Source organism: Paramormyrops kingsleyae, chromosome 7 (assembly GCF_048594095.1).
Source record: "Paramormyrops kingsleyae isolate MSU_618 chromosome 7, PKINGS_0.4, whole genome shotgun sequence".
Taxonomy (NCBI): Eukaryota; Metazoa; Chordata; class Actinopteri; order Osteoglossiformes; family Mormyridae; genus Paramormyrops; species Paramormyrops kingsleyae.
In genome coordinates, this window is record NC_132803.1 from 26,065,222 (window position 1) to 26,082,820 (window position 17,599).

Sequence of the window (17,599 nt, forward strand, 5' to 3'; positions counted from 1 at the left end):
CATTCATACGTATTAGAATCCTGCAGAAGGTTCCAGAAAGGCCCTCTTACCTTGCAGCAATGGCTAGTATCTGCAGCAACCTGGCACTAGCCAGTTTAACCGTCCCACTTAGCAGCATCTGTCCAGACACAGAGGCAGCTAACCAGCGCTGGTTCATCAGAACACAAGCGTTGTCTGTCAGCGAGGATAACACGTCGAGAATACCACACTTCAGAATGACATCCAGGTCCAAGGGCTGGTAGTTGAAGTTTAGTGCATATATTATTGCCAGAAGTAAAGGCTGATATGATCCTGGGCAAAGGACAAGAAAATCCTAATTACAATAATTATGGTTCACTTGTAGGAACATTGCGTAATGTCGCATAATGCTCTATGACAAACCTGTTTGTTCCTTCTCTATTAGCACTTTATGCCTCAGCAAACGGACCACCTGCTGGTAGAGAGTGTGAGCTGCAACTTGAAGCTGCCTCTGCGTTGATGTCTGTGCGGACTGCGTACCTGACTTAGAAAATAAATAAACAAAGCAATGTTATGCCAAGCAGTTATAGAGGCTGTTAGTCATGGATAAAATGATGCTTCATGAACCATCTGCTGTATTTTTTGATCCCACTAGATGGTGCTCTTGGTTTGTTTTGGGGCATGCTACTGTATGTGCCGTTTTTCAGCAGAAAGCACCATCTAGTGGAGCCAGAAAAATACAGCAGATAGTTCTTTGTCCATCACTAGAGTGTGTAAATCACAGCATTCTCAAACACATAAAACATTAAAATGTCCTGATGGTTAAAATGACCCCCTTCCTGGGTTGTTCCTTGCCTGATGCCCATAGCTTCCGGGATAGGCTCCGGACCCCCCGTGACCCAAAATGGATAAGCGGTTTGGAAAATGGATGAATGCATGGATCTTACATCACCAGAGGAAGAACAGTTTTATGCTACATACAAAATAAAAGTCCCCCGAAAGTGTGTGATGCAAAACTGAAGCAGATGGACATATATCTTACGTTGTAGTGATGAACTTTCTCATTGCGATCTAACGGGCTGCTGGTTGTGGGCATGCCCAAACCAAAGCAACCAGCGACGAATTGGAGCTGAACAGACTGCAACAGCCCTGGGAAGCGAGGGGGCACCAGCGAGCAGCTGCTCTTCTGCTCCATCTCAGACAGAAAGGAGGAGATCTGACAGAGAGCCTCCAGGCGTTCCTACAGAGAGGCATAACATATATAGTGTTTAGGAGCTCATACATCTCCATCAAACCTTCTCAATGTTCAAATTAGGGCTGCGCGACACCACATCGTAATATAATCCCAATTATATGATGCATGTATGCACAATAATCACAAGGGCTTTAGATGATGGACATAACATATTTGTATATTAAAATATTAATGATGATAGTGATGCCCAAAAATTAGTAATCTGTATAAATTCGGCGTACACTTATGCTTATTAAATTCGGTTAGTGGAGCACGCCACATACTGCTGCTTTGGTAAATCATGAAAGCGATAAGCACTGTTGGCGAAGAAAGGGACAGCTCAACAGCCACAACATCTTTTAAAAGAGGAGACACACTGAATATACACAGATTACTAACTACCAGGCATCACAATACACATCTCGAATAAAATTTTAGGCATACTGCTAATCTGCTTACCACACTGTGGGCGAAAGTAAATGTCCATATAGTAACGAAAAGCCAGCGTCCGGATAAATGTTTACATCCGTCATCTGAAGTCCAGAAGATTACTGCGCACGCGTCATATAATAACAATGCAACACCATGCAGCCCTACTTCAAGTAATGGCATTAAATTTCCCTGGCAACGGTTAAATGAATCCATTTTTATCTCCTCTTTTGCATATGCCCTTTGATGCTCGCAATAAAAGCAGTTAGTACTGAGCACTATAGTAGTAGAGACACCTCGGCCCTCTGCTGCTGCTGCGCCATGGCTTGGGTGATGGCCTTGGGGTCAGCGTGGTGCACTGTGTCCTGCTCCATTAGCGAGGGCATCTTGAGGAGGCTTCCACACAGGAAGTGGAAGACCTGGATGAGCACGGGGGAGCTGCTTCCCTGACAGAGCGGGGTGGTGGGACTGATGCACTGGCGCAGCCTTTCCCAGGCATCCTTCATAATACCCAAGGAGCAGAGCGGCAGGCCTGGGAAAGGGACACAAGAGAGGATCCTTTAATAACCAGCCTGGTTTAGGGAGCGTCACCAAATCACACACACATGCTTTGCTATCATACTCCTAGAAGTACCCAGAGGCAGGTACTGCCGTATCTGCGAGGAGGGAGTGTGAATTACAGAAAATATACTATAAATATATATCTTGAACTCCTTGGACATGTCTTACACACATAATTAAAAATAAAGCTTTATTTGACATTTATTTTTATAGGGGCAAAACAATGCTTGGAAAAAAAGTGAAATTGTGACTGAGTTGCAAGGGGCAAAAATATCACCATTCAATCAAATAATGTAACATGACAAACAGCACAATTATTTAGAAAATCTTTTAAAATATTTTGGGAATTACCCATCGTGTTAACACAGCCAGATGCATTTCTTGACTGGTGTGGCACCTAAAGGTAAAAAAAAAATGCAACATTCCAATGAGATGAAACTCGTTAACTCAACCTTAACTGATTATGCTTCTCATTAATAAATCAAATGTCATTAGCCAAAAACAATATAAAAATTTATTAGAACATAAGAATAAAAGTGTAATAAAATGTTTAATTTACAGAAAAACTCTTGCATTTTTTAGTGTGCATTTAGTTACTTACTTCTTTATCCCCTTGTCTTCTAGTTTCCGAGGCGAGACCAAAATCTGTCTTTGGGCTGAGCATGTATTGTGCTTCTGATTTCCTAAAGTAATAAAGAATAAAGAGATAATTATGTAGATGTTCATAAATACGATGCATTTAGAATTGAAGAGGGGAAAAAAAAAATTCTGCACTCAGACACACCGAGATCCAGGGTTTCTGACTTGCGTGTCTTGGGGTTCGTCTAGCTCCTGCCAAGCCGCCCGCACACCGAGGAGCAGGAAAACGCAGCGGGACACCACCAGGTGGCAGGCGGCAGGGAACGAGAGGCCCTCCTCCAAACCCTGCTTCCGGTCCCAGTACTGGTGTGGAGGCTCCCTCTCGGGGGTCCCGGGACTGTCGGTGCTGCTGGGGAGAGTGCTGGTCCCCGACGACTCGTACACCGTCTCATTCTGCTGGAGCTGCATGGCCTCACGGGTCGCTAGGAAGCACTGGAGCACCTCTAGGGGGCAGCAAGGGGCCAAAGATGGGTTCATTGCAGCCCAAGTGGTCAAACATCAACATCTGTACCACCGTGATAGAAATAAAAAAAAGCTTCATAACTACCAAAAATGCACAGTTTCAAATTGTACTGTATTATGCAAATACAATGTTTTATAAGGTACAGTTCTGCAATGTTTATAGGTACAATTCTGCAATATAGGGATGATTTAAAGCATACGACAGGTTGGGAATAGGTGTACATGCAAAGTAAATAGCCCCTTTTATAGAAGGGTCGTGAACGTGTGAGGTTTCGTAGTATCGAGGCGGGTTGTGGGAACAATTAACCACGTAAGATGCGGGAGCACAGTATTCATAATAAACTGATACTCTGGGGATAAAATTTGATGGTAAAATTCATGCAGAAGTACTATTCATTATATGCTGTTCAGGTTAATGCAATGCTCAATCAAAGAGAATATTTTTTAATAAAAAAGTAAAATACATTAAGTTGCTACTTTGTTAAATAAATGTAATATTTAAATCAAAGAAACATGCTTAAAATGTCTTTTGAAATGTATTGTAAAAAGTGTGTTTTTACCCGGAAGGTACATACTGCTGATGGCGGGGGGCTCCTCCTCAAGACCTTCGTCCTGGTTGTGCTCAGACACGACGCTTGGACTGTCCGTCTCTGCGTCCCTTACTGTGCGTTCCTGGGAAACATTGGCACAAGCTTCTTTTCTGTCTTCACTGGGACTCTGTGACACTAGGGAGCTCTTATAAAGGCAGAAGTAAATCACATTAGTCACATAAGAAGTCTGCGTTTAAACAGCGGTCACATCCATTACACCTGACGTGTTCTAGCAGAAACAACAACACTAAAACTACATTTGTCTATTTATAATTTTACAATAAAAAAACTACATATGAAACACAGAACTATATTTAAAATGAGCTGTTATACTGAACAATGTAACAAAGACAAAGTACTAATACAACAGCATAAAAAACAGGTTTACCTGCTTAGTGACAGATGGGGTGCCGATGTTTGCACTCATCCCAGGAGAGTCCTTGTGTGACAGTAAAGTACTTCGGATTTTATACACCATCTGATAGATCTCAATCAGCATTTCACAGGGTTCGTATCTTAGAAAAAGAGACATTATATTCAAATACTTATAGATGCCATATACTTATTACATTGTCTCGAAACGCAATACATTATCCCTGCCCAAAGCCCCTAATGTGCAAGCCAGAGGCGACAATGACAAGGAAAAATTGCCTGGTAGGAAGAAACCTTGGGAGGAACCAGACCCAAAGAGGGAGCCCGTCCTGCAGGGGGCAGCAGAGGAAGCCCTAACCCTAACCAGACCCAAAGGGGGAGCCCGTCCTGCAGGGGGCAGCAGAGGAAGCCCTAACCCTAACCAGACCCAAAGGGGGAGCCCGTCCTCCAGGGGGCAGCAGAGGAAGCCCTAACCCTAACCAGACTCAAAGGGGGAGCCCGTCCTGCAGGGGGCAGCAGAGGAAGCCCTGACCCTAACCAGACCCAAAGGGGGAGCCTGTCCTCCAGGGGGCAGCAGAGGAAGCCCTAACCCTAACCAGACCCAAAGGGGGAGCCCGTCCTGCAGGGGGCAGCAGAGGAAGCCCTAACCCTAACCAGACCCAAAGGGGGAGCCCGTCCTGCAGGGGGCAGCAGAGGAAGCCCTAACCCTAACCAGACTCAAAGGGGGAGCCCGTCCTGCAGGGGGCAGCAGAGGAAGCCCTAACCCTAACCAGACTCAAAGGGGGAGCCCGTCCTGCAGGGGGCAGCAGAGGAAGCCCTAACCCTAACCAGACTCAAAGGGGGAGCCCGTCCTGCAGGAGGCAGCAGAGGAAGCCCAAACCAACATAGATATTTTCTTTTTATTAAGTGTCATAATTTTTTTGATTGGCTCATTCAGTGTTGTTGCTGCCATTTTGCTATTAATGGCAACTGTAGTTACTAGCTCCCAAAGATTATTAAAAAGCACCCAGTGAGACTGTTATCAATGAACTATTTAACTCAGAACAGCTCATTTAGCACTACAATTTGGGTTTCTGTGAGCACTGTGTATTTTACCAATAGTCTATCCCCAAACTGTAAATCAATTCAATCGGGATGTTCATTAAAAAGACATGAGCAGCATCTTGGGGTCTGGCCAGCTGGCTGTTACTCACTTGTCCTGCCAGAAGGCCTCATCCTGCAGGTCGGTGTGTTTGAGCAGAGCTGCCAGACTGCAGCGGCACGCCGCCTCCAGCAGCGGGTCTCCTGATGGACCATCGCTGTCCCACTCTGCGGGGTAAGACAAGAAACGAAAGAGACAGAGTCAGAGAGACAGGTCAGAGAGACAGGTCAGAAGGCAGGGTCAGAGAGACAGAGTCAGAGAGACAGGTCAGAAGGCAGGGTCAGAGAGACAGGTCAGAGGGCAGGGTCAGAGAGACAGGTCAGAAGGCAGGGTCAGAGAGACAGGGTCAGAGGGCAGGGTCAGAGAGACAGAGTCAGAGAGACAGGTCAGAGAGACAGGTCAGAGAGACAGGTCAGAGGGCAGGGTCAGAGAGACAGGGTCAGAGAGACGGGTCAGAGGGCAGGGTCAGAGAGACAGGTCAGAGGGCAGGGTCAGAGAGACAGGTCAGAGGGCAGGGTCAGAGGGCAGGGTCAGAGAGACAGGGTCAGAGAGACAGGTCAGAGAAACAGGGTCAGAGAGACAGGTCAGAGGGCAGGGTCAGAGAGACAGGGACAGAGAGACAGGGTCAGACAGCGTTCCAGGACCAACTCGGATTAAAGGTCCCATTGCGAAACGATTCTGCTGATCTTCCAACCACAAACAGTCCTACTCCTCAGAGCCATAAGCCACCCCTAAAAACAAATAGGTTCCCGTTTGACTATGTGATGTAACAAAATAATAAAAAGCCTGTAATCACTCAATCTAACAAATTACTCCACTAAAGTTTTGCAAAGGTAACAGAAGTCATTTATCAGAACATTATTACAGACAAAACTTAATCTGGTACCAGCTTGTTCAGCTAAAGCCTGCGGGTTAAGCGGGCAGCCTCACCTCTGCTGACCGCAAACTCCTTCATCCTCCTCCAGAGTCCGCTGGCCGGCTGCCGGGGTGCGCCCAGCGCTAGCTCAACCAGCCTGCCGTTCTCCTCACTCACATTAAGCTCACACAGTTTGGTATCGGTGTGACCCGAGAGCACTGCCTCGGTTAGCCAGTTCATGGTAAAATCTACAGATGGGGCAGAATTGCGAGAGATGCTGCTTCCATAAATACAAACACAAACATGGTAAGCAGGGGAATCATTGGGGGACTTCCATTCAAATTCCATTTCTATACTGACATTAAATTAAAACCGATATAATTATTGAGATTTGCCAAAATTGACTTGTGTCTGGTGGCCACGGTCCCCAGTGCAGATGCAAATCGACAAATACCTGTAATGCACCAGAACGAATTAAGGTGAAATATGTTAAGGACACCCATTCAAATGCAGTCCAACTATACACTGGAAATAACGCAGGATTGCGGTTTTGTACCCAGTTGTTGAAGGTCCATCTCCAGGCCGTTTCTTAGGAGGGGGTTCTGAAGCCAGAACTCTGCAGAATTCTCCTGGACAGAAGGCGCGGTTCCCTGCAGCATCCCCCCAAGACAGCGGCCAATCACCAGCGCCACGGATCTTTCCAGATCTAAAAGCCACACCCAGCTCTCTGTTTCCATCACCATAGGAAGCCCTTCGGAGGCTTCTGAAATCACAAAGGCACCGTAAGAACATAATCTGTACACATACTGTACATGCATACTATATCTATCACACGTGCACACATACATACATACTCAATTACAGACACCAACCATTTTAGAAAATAACAATTATTCAGCATCTGTGTTTTTTATCCAGTTTGAGAGAGATCGAAAAACAGTTATAATCAGTTTTACCAAATAACTAATGTTCTAATTCAAATAAAAGGCATTTCTTAAGTTTTTTTTAACCCATCAAAAGGTCAAGGTTAGATAGTAATATACAGTGATTCACTGGTGTTCTCTCTACTTGCCTGCACAGAAAAATTCTGCATTTATTCCAGAAGACATACAGTTAAACAATATTGAAAGTAAACCATATGCTATCGTTATCAATATGCTAAATGCTAAAATATAAAAATGCATTTTTTTAGCCAGAATATATGAATTTTTGGAAAATATGACAATTTTGTATGCAGGGATAGGCAGTATTTACTGTATGATACACGCATTTAGAATAAGTATTTCAAATACAAAATTTTATTTTACTATTTGTATTTGACTTGAGTTCATTAAAAGAATTATGTAATATGAATCAAAACACTTTGATGTTCGGTATTTTCAGAACTTTGAAAATACAAGAAATATGTGTGATATGTGTGTGACGACATTATGTGTGCAAGACACTTCTGCATAAACAAGGGGGAAGTTTAGTTTTCTCAGACATTTAAATGAACAACAGAGTCAATAGTTGATCATTTGTGGAAAACCAAAAGACTAAAAGGTTCATTCAGGCCTATTCATGTTAAAAGTTAAGATGTTGCTCAGTGAAGAGCTTAAATTATGTTTGTCATTTTTCATTTTAAATTAGGTTTTTGCATCAGTGGTACAAAAAAAGGAAGCAGTGAAGCCAGTAGTTTATTCTGATAAATCCAGCTCTACTTGATTTTGATACTTTGTATGTTGGTTACATTTTGATACACTTAAAAATTGGACATTTTGTATTTTTCATCAAAATACATCTTGGTGTGTTTAAGTGCATCTCTGATTGTATGTTTTGGTGCTGCTCATTGGTTCCCTTCTGCAATCCCCATCCTCCCCACCTGAGGACGCCCCTTCGAGCTCCAGCTCTTCCAGCAGCCCGGTGTCTGGCAGGAAGCAGTTCAGTTCATTCAGGTGCTCCAGCAGTGAGAGCAAGTGTGACAGCAGAGGACGGACCACCTGCAGGGGCAGCAGCAGGAGCGAGTGCATCATCTGGCAGAGGAGACTCCCAGCCACTGAGCCATATAACACCACTAGATGAGAAGGAATGGAGGAAGAAGAAGAAGAAGAACAGGCTCATCAAACAACACCAGCCATTAGCTATGCTTTCAGAAATTCAGTACTAAGGTTGCCAACTTTGGTCAGCTGGCTGGCGTAAGATATTCAATTCGAGACAAGTCTGCACACGCATTTACATGTATGTAACAGTTTCACTACCTCGTAAATAGACTGTAGGGTTTGCAAACTACCCCAATGCTTTAGAAGTAGCGAATTTTAGGTTTATAATGGAATACAGTCATACCCCGGTATTCGCTAATTCACTATCCACTGATCCACTTAAAATTAAAATAATAATTTTTAAAATCAGAAACGACTTTTAAACTGCACGACATACCAAGTTTTAACTTGATCACAACAAGGTATAGGCCGAGGCTCGTTGGCCTGCCTAAGGTTTGTTTGCGCCACTCTACCCGTGGCTAAAATATTTTTTTCTTTTACAGGGTAATTTAATTGCTGTACAGAACATTTACTTTCTTAAGTGTTTAAACTACAAAAAAGGATGGAAAACAATAAACTTTGACAATACCTGGTGTTTATATGGCATTAAAAAGCAAATAGTACAATTATATAAGGTGTTTGCTACTATCCGCAATTTTCAGGATCCGTGGGGAGGTCTTTGAATCTATCCCCCGCAGATACCGCGGTACGACTGCAATATAGATTCGGCGTAAGATTTCTTGTGTGAGCGTGACAGTCTGAAAGCATCGGTGTCACACCACATATGTGAGCGCTGGCAACTCTGCATTACACACAGAAATGGTAGGAACATTAACTAGCCAGAAATTACAAGAACATTAAAGGGGGCATAAGAGCTTACTGCTGACAGCTATTATAAAACATTAATTAAGTGACTGGCTGTGGTTATTCTGAAGACAGCAAACTCTAAAGCAGAGTAATACAGCTCTTACTGTGCAACTTCTTGATGACATGCTTGTCGAGGGAGCTCTCCTCCAGCAGAATGGTCGCTCTCCTGAAGGTCTCAGCGGCGTACGGTAACAGAAGACAGAGGTGCTTGTGGAGCAATGTCACACTGCTGTCATCCTGAATGCAAAATGATGGACAAACAATGATAATCCATCCATTAACAGGGCAATATAAATATCAAAAGTCATTAATGTACTTTATAAATACACTGGCCTCTACTGATGCCAAGGATAACAGGAATTAGAAAACACATCACCCTTTAATTAAACAATAAATACATTTTCCAAATAACCATATATTTAGCTTGGTTGCAACATTGTAACGGTACATGCTGTATTATCAAACTGCTTGGTATGCCCCAATTGGTTCAATACCCACACATGAACCATGGTATTGCAATATGCCTGTCATTTTCCTACATGTTTTGACAGAAATATGACAGTGTTTCCCCCCCCAAAAAAACTGGGGTCGTCTTGTTTTCAAGGGCTAGAATTTAAAAATCATTATATAATAGCAGAACCGGTATACCGAATGGTTCGATAATGTACCGTGGCCCCAAAACCACATTCCATGACACATACCAAACCATGGGCAAATGGTATCGCAACACCCTTAATAAGTATCAGTGCCACCTTGAAAAATGAAGTTTGCTGATGATGTGTACTGTAACACCAAAAATTACCATAAAAAATACCTGCTATAGGTAGTCGAGGTGGGAACTGGCAGATACCTCATGTTATATAGATACTTGTTTGCTGACCTAATAAGTATCGAGGTTTTTAAATAGTTTCCGCTGAAGGGATTTTAAGGGTCTATATATTAAAGTAAAGACTAGGGCTGTGATGGTACACATAGTCACTGTGGCCTTTCGTTTACGTCGTATTCAGTTCAGATCACACAAGGAAACTAATCCGTTTGGTGGGGAATCTGGTTTGCCCACCGGGGGGTGGGGAGAGGGGGGTCCCCTTCCATAGATTCCGCCAAGGCCAATTTATTTGGGAGGATAGATATTTGCAGAGGTACATGTCCCGCCTCTTAAGAACTCAATAAATGTTTTGCCCCCAGTCCTAATGGGTAGAACTGCTACTGCATTTTTACACTGTGAAAAATTAAAAAATTTAAGATTAAACACTTTCTCTCTACATTAAAAAAGAATATGCATCGTTCCTCATGGTAATAACGAAATAATAATTAATGACTGGCTAAAAACAGGTGAGAATATATTTGACCTCTAACAACATCTAAAAACAACCTAAATCATTTCTGTTGGACTCTAATTGTGTTAAGATTTCAAGTTATTTCGGCACATTATGACAATTCAGCTTCGGCAGCTTCCTGCTTCCCACTGGAAAAACACTAAATGATTTTCCTGAGCGGGGAAGACAAACAGCACAGGAAGTCAGAACACAATCAGAAATTCTGTCCCACCAAAGGCGATCCTAGGAGATCCTGGGGTAGCTAAAATTCCCAGGCTGGGCGGGGGCAGGTATGCTATGCTGACTTGGTAACCATAGTTTCAATGGACAGTTTCAACTAGAACTGTAATCAGCAAAACTTTCGAGATAAGTACCATCACTAATTAAGTTGCAATGAGCCAATACAGGGTTCATTGCTACCTACAATTTACACTTTACAAATACAGTAATCTTATTTATATAATGCAATGTAGCTATTAAAAGCCTTTAAAATGAACCACACTGCAGTACTTGAGCAGTTTTAGGCCCAAAGCCTATCAGAACACACTTCTATCCTTGGAGACTGTCATCATTGCTGACCTTATTTTCAGATCCGCGCTGATATGTACACAAGATGGATTCAGGCTTTTATGCAAGAAAATTTATTTTCAAAGAGTCTAGAAGGACACATGTTAAAGTAGCCAAAAAACAAGCCTCAAACAAGCGTTCTGCAACTGAAGTCTGCATGAAGTCTTATCTTATGGCTATGGACTTGCCTTATACATTTCCATATATGTATATGGATTAATAAATTACACCAAATAATATTTTTGGCAAAATAACAGATGCCATATGTCTCCATAATGCAAAACACTACCTTCATTTACAATATAGAACATTTTTCACTCGCAATAAAAAAAATATTCTTTTTACTTGCATACTTCATATACAAATTAATAAAGACACTCAGAACAGTTTGTTATGGATTTATTACTCATTCACACATATGTAAAGTAAAACTGGTGCAAATATATATAAACGTAAACTTTAAAAATATAAAATAATTTAAATATATCTATATACAATGATATGAATCTAAACTAAGTAAAATATAACTCAAAGATGCAGTCCATCATTGTCCTACTGCGAGAAGCAATTCCGTTTTTGGCAGCAGATGCAGTGACGCTTGGCACCTCACACAGTACACAGGGACGGACTCTTTACTTTTTGACCGTTCCTTTGGCAGAGCTCACAAACTCCTCTATCAGCAGTGCTATCCCAAGCGTAGAAGTGTGGAGAGCAGACTTCGGCACTTCATGGGGACTCTAAAGGTCATGCCGGGGTATTCATCTTGGCCAAACAGACACAAGAGTGCCTGAACTGCTTCTGTGCAATAACGATCTGCCCACATGCCACAGCCAGCACCTTGAGCAGTGTGAAGATGTCCAAAATGTCCACAAAATGGTAGAACATTTTAATATCCTATGATGCATCTGAAACATTCACACCTCCCATATTTTTGTAGTAGTCCCTGACCAGTGCTGGGCTGGGGACCTGCCTTATATGGCAAACACCATCCTCTTTGATCCTCCTATTCACCTCGTCACTGTTACAGGCTTTGGGAATAGTGGAACACGTCGCCACCTCCCAGGTGTCCTTCCGCCTCACGAAGAGGCCGCTCCCATCACTAATCCAGCTCATTGAGACACTCTGCACATTTTTGGCAGGGTACCAGGGCTGCAACAACTAATCGATAACAATAATAGGTAATAAAAATAGTTGCCAGATTTTGTCATTGATCGGTTGCATTTTTGCGGTTTGCTGCGTAAATTGCGTATGACATTATCACCTAGCAACCTTAACGTCGGTGTGTTAAGCCTAGTTCATACTTCCCTTTTCCACATGCCTTTACTGCATATGCGTGCATAGACTCTTGTGTACATACTGCATTTGTCCATGGGCGCAGATGCCATGTGTCAGACCCATGTGAACAGGAATTATATTCTACCTGACCAACAGAAGGCAGATGTATTGCAACAAACACAAACACAAGCAGTGTACTGAAAGAGGTAAACTTCTAGGAACAGTTGTTAAAGTTGTTACTAGGCTTGGGCGGTATTAAAGTAACGTGGTATACTATAGTAAAGTATACTGACATAGTGAGAAAATTATCTGGGACTTCTGGCTTTGATTCTGTGCCACTTTGTCACCTTTAATAGAGATTCTCTACAATGTGTTTACATTTGTTTAACAACTAGCTAAATCAATTGATCATATGATTAATCGACGATCAAAATAATCGTTTTTAACACCCCTACAGGTTCCACACTGTGTCTGTGGAAAGCCCAGTCAGCTTGTGTTAATTGTCCAACAGGTAAGACGCTGTGCACTCTACAGGTCAGCAAAAAGGGTTGGACTGGTGTAAAAATCATCCATGTACTGTTTGTATCTCCTGGCAAGCATGGGCAGTCATTGGCCAGTACTTTGCCAGCTGCCATGGCGGTTTCCCAGGCCCAGAATCTGCCATCACAAGAGGCCTGCTACCCCATTTACTGGACCTGTCCTTCATGTTCTGCTCGAGTGCTATATGAGCCTTGGTGAGCACAATCCTTTCATCCACTGCTAGATGTCTATTGGGATGAAAATGTATGATGCAGGACGAAACAATATCTTTATAGAAGGGCTTGATTTTGCAGGGCCGGTCATAGTCTCACGTCCCCTTTCTTTGTGTTTTCTCCAGATCCGTGTCTGGGTCAGAAAGATGAAGGTTCCATGCGATCCAAAATCTGTCCCTGGATATCCCACGGCACAGAAAGACTACATTTTGCAGGCAGTTTTTCAACCAATTAGTAAGCAGTCGTATTCAGTTTGAAAAAGGCACATAAGAAGGGCAGTGAAAGCATACAGTTAGTTCATGGTGAGAGGAAGCCACTGGATTTTTTCCCCCAGCTTGTACTCTTCCCTCGGCATGTCTAATCGTCCACAATTGCTTTTATCTGGAATGAGGGGGGGGGGGGGGCAATCTTCGGTCCTTATGAGCTGCACACCTGGATTCCCCTTTAGTTGAGACCAGCAGAGGACAGGTCCGCTGTCACAGAATCTCTCCCACTTGACTGTGCGCCTGATGCTGTCTTTGATGGAGCACGTTACCCTTTTAAAATAAAGGGGGTAGTTTGTTTCCCAGACAGAGAGGCTTTAGGTGTTCACTGTCCTGCTGTGGGGGTGGAGGCAGACAGGCTGTTTTTCTTTGTATAAAATCACTCTCCTGACTGTAAAAATGAAAAAAGGTGAGACATTTCACATGTGTAACTATAAAACATTACACTGCATTAAAATGTCAAATTTTTTTCTGATTTGTATATTTATATTTTTGTTTGATAATTTGTGAATGAAAAATACATCCACCATTCAATTAGCAGAGCTATTTTAATATCACTGTAAAATATGTATATAAAATTATTTGATCTCACATGCAGATAAAACAATATATTTATACATACCGATCAAGAACAGGATCCATTCCTTCCATAAAGGCATAGTCTTCATCCAGGTCAAAAGAACACTTGCTTTCTGATTCTGTATTGGAATCACTGTCAACTTCAGGGTGTTTTATTGTTTCGGTAGCCGTACTTTTCTCTATTTTATTTTTTTTACAGATTATGTGCAATTACTATAGTAAAGAGCAGTGTTCAGTGTCCTTTTCGCTCTCCAAGCTTGAATTGCATGCAGACAGAGACTGATAGTTCAGATCGCAGCCCTTGATTATGCCGGGACATTTCTCAGGCTCTGATTGATATACAGCTTTCAGTGTATTGCCAAATAATCAACACTACTGCTAAGTGGCTTCACTTGAATCCACTGACAAAAAAAATGCTTATATCTCATACACACAATGTCATAGAGAGAAAAAGTGACTGCATTCCAGAGACTGTACACAATTGAACAACCCCATTATATGTATCATATGGGATACACATTTATTAAATGGGGTACACAGTGCATAACTTGTAAATCAGAAGGTGCTAGAACACGAAGGGCTCACGAGAGAGGAGGGGTGACGAGGCTGTTGCAGGTCCCGGAATGCGTATAAAACACGATGCTGAAAACATGCTATGCATGCTTAAGGATAAAACTAGTAAAGTATATGAAATTGCGTGAAAATTACATTTGTAAATTAAAATACATACTTAGGTTTTTTTTTTTTATTATTATTTAACATTTTTGGTCTTTTTAACCAGAGGGCTCGATCCGCGAAAATGCAGGTAGACAGTCAAAAAACAGAGGGGTCCCGGAACGAGTTCCGGCAGGGTCCAGCACAACTTAAGCACTGGAGATACACATATACTGAATGGGATACATATAGTGTAATAATATGACATACAGTTGCAAAACATAACACCACTGTTATACTGAGAATAACAAGCTAGATCTTGTTCCTGTTGAATTTATCAATAGTTTGGGATAATTCGCTCCCCAAAACGGAGATTCATTGGATTTTTTTGTTCTCTTTCACAGGAAGAAATGATGCTGATGAAAAAGCAACAGATGCTGCAATCATACCTTGGTACTGGTGTGGATGTAGCAGTGAGCTAGCAGGTGTTTATGCATGGCTGACAGAAGGTGATGGAAGTGAGACGGAGGCTCCGTTTGGCTTTGTGCTTGGCTTAACTGCTGCTTGTCGCTGTTCTTCTCAAGCTCACCAAAAGCACGCTCCTGAAACAACAGTCAAAGGGCCCATTGACATTGTCAGCGGAAAGAGAGTGTGGGTCGGGAAGGTTTGCAATCCGCACAATAACCACTCATAAAGTAGAATTTAGTGGGTTCAGGATTAAAAAAATAACCAATCTTTCAATCTTCCAAGTCAAATGCAAAGTACACGCACAAAGTAGGGGCAACGGTTGTTTGATGAGTTATGCATTTTCAAACACTGACCGTGTAGAAGCCAATGCTGAGTAGTAGAGTCTTGAGCAGAACTTCAGCCAGGTGTAAGTGGTCGTGTGTGTCTGGGCTGCCTGAAGATCGGTCACCTTGAGGAGCCACGAGTCCACCGGTAAATTCCCCCGGAGAGCTGTAGCCCAGCAGTGATGCTACATGTGACTGCTCCTGAAGGCTGCTTAGAACCATGTCCAACTGCAAGCGCTGGAACATTGCAGAGACACTCCTGCGTCAGTCTGTTAAATTAGCACATATTCATTCATGTATGCCTACTTACTGATGACACAAACAGGTTATTCATCAATGTCATGGTCTCAGACTACACACCTAGACCTATATGTCCAACCATCAACCCCTTTCTAAGACATAATGCTGTTTCATTTTCTTATATGCTTCCTTTATACTGAAACAAAATGGCTGCCAACTCTTTTCATTCCTCACTACCACTTTAACTTGATTGACTGACTTATTGATTGATTGATTGAGAAACACACATTAAAACACATGGTTAGTGAATTAATTGACAAACGGAAGGTAAAATCCATGGTTTAAAGAAACAGTTCCTCAGTTGATTTGCCTTTTTTTAAGTATCTTTTAAATTCAGCTTCTGTGTACTGCTAACACAATGCACACCACTAGCCTGAAGGGGGCGTCTTTATCACCTGGCCCTTTGAGAGGTTCTCCCAGCTCTCAGGGCCCTGAGGTAGAAGAGAGTGGAGGAGCTCGGTCCTCTCCCTGAGAGGGGGCAGCAGCAAGGACGCCCCCATGGACAGTGTACTCATGACAGCCTGCAGAAGACATGCTCTGGTGACATACTGACTCTCATATAAATCAGCATACAGATGCACAAACCACACGTGGAACACTCACCCAGCAAATACCTTCAAATATTAATTTTATGGTTTTCCATTAAAATTTTCCTTTACAAACCATTAAATGTTAAAGAGAAAGGTAAATTTATGACATAACCATTTATATTACCTAATATATAGGGCTCCTATAACTCAACAAGCAGAGCACTGTGCTAATAATGCAAATGTCATAGGTTCAAATCCCAAGCACACATAAATTGTACCCCTTCCATCTACTGTAAGTCACTTTGTGTAATAGTGCCATATAAATGCAAATATACACACTTCTCCCCCCTGTACCATCCTCTACTTGATCTCCATTGCCAACAGAGTACAGCCTCTCTTATCCCACAACACTGGGCGAGCAAATAAAGACGACTGAAGATACGAAATACGAAACGATGCTATGAGATCCCTCTGGAGGTTCCTGTTAGAATCAGCCACCAAAGCACAAAAGCTAGTCTGAGATTGCCAGCAGATGAGCACCGATTTGCACGGCAAGAGAGAATGCAACTATATTTTACCATACCTGCTGTATGGAATCGGGAATGCTGGAGTCAATAAGCCGGAAGAGCAGGTTTCGGAGGGGTCTTCCCTGGGAGCCCAAGACTGCAGCCCCCGTGCCGCCCGCATGGGCCAAAGAAAGGTGCACAGACAGCAGCTTCATGCAGAGGAGGAGGAACTGGTGAAGCTCCCTAAACAGCATAGGGATCACACAGCAGCCGAATGAACTGCACGCCGCACAGGAACAGGGTGCTTAAAAGCATAAAAGCGTATATTCTGCAGACATTATCCATCTGTGGTACAGTTTGTACTGCATGGTTCTGATATTATGTGCATAGCAACTAAACAATAAGGTAGATTCGGTGGGATTTACAGTATATGCCACTGCAGCATGGAGATAAGACAGGGGACTAGAACCTTCCTTACTTCCCTGGAGCCTTATTATGTTTTTTCTTACGTTGACAGGTTAAAAAATAAAAAATACCGTTTGGCTATTTTTTGATCTTATCGCATTAAATGGAATTGAAAATTATGTGTTTGATTTTAATGCTTAACAGAAACTTCATGGACATAAACAAAATTTGACAGAATATATACTCCGAAAGTATTTTAAAACACTAAAAATGTACTTGGTTAACAGTTTAAGTTATTAGAATTAAAAATGCTACGAAAGTGCTTTAAAATAAAACAGGAAAATACTAGTTTGGTTAACAGGTATTAAAATGTACAAAGTTATTACAGTAAGTCCAAACTAAAGTCTGAGGAAGAAAACAACAAAAAGACCCTTGAATTGGGTAAATATGTATAAGCACTGTATATGTATAAGCACTGTATATATAAGCACTGTATATGTATAAGCACTGTATATATATAAGCACTGTATATAT

At 42.3% G+C, this 17,599-nt stretch overlaps 1 protein-coding gene across 5 annotated transcripts in view; it reads right to left on the minus strand.

Annotated features, from left to right (window-relative positions):
- LOC111852587 (probable E3 ubiquitin-protein ligase HERC1) overlaps positions 1–17,599 on the minus strand; it is a 63,000-nt gene that overhangs the window by 34,071 nt on the left and 11,330 nt on the right. For 4 of the 5 annotated variants that reach the window (XM_072714629.1, XM_072714626.1, XM_023828679.2 and 1 more), the window contains exons 12-29: positions 16,738–16,903; positions 16,020–16,145; positions 15,355–15,561; positions 14,983–15,135; positions 9,232–9,364; positions 8,104–8,295; positions 6,799–7,005; positions 6,317–6,490; positions 5,439–5,553; positions 4,262–4,388; positions 3,844–4,018; positions 2,967–3,264; positions 2,784–2,865; positions 2,534–2,579; positions 1,918–2,153; positions 1,001–1,198; positions 382–502; positions 51–291 (exon numbers count right to left, since the gene is read on the minus strand). In XM_072714629.1, the coding sequence (XP_072570730.1) occupies positions 51–291; positions 382–502; positions 1,001–1,198; positions 1,918–2,153; positions 2,534–2,579; positions 2,784–2,865; positions 2,967–3,264; positions 3,844–4,018; positions 4,262–4,388; positions 5,439–5,553; positions 6,317–6,490; positions 6,799–7,005; positions 8,104–8,295; positions 9,232–9,364; positions 14,983–15,135; positions 15,355–15,561; positions 16,020–16,145; positions 16,738–16,903 (2,997 nt within the window). The remainder of the gene's footprint in view (positions 1–50; positions 292–381; positions 503–1,000; positions 1,199–1,917; positions 2,154–2,533; positions 2,580–2,783; positions 2,866–2,966; positions 3,265–3,843; positions 4,019–4,261; positions 4,389–5,438; positions 5,554–6,316; positions 6,491–6,798; positions 7,006–8,103; positions 8,296–9,231; positions 9,365–14,982; positions 15,136–15,354; positions 15,562–16,019; positions 16,146–16,737; positions 16,904–17,599) is intronic. The other variant, XM_072714628.1, reaches the window with a different exon arrangement.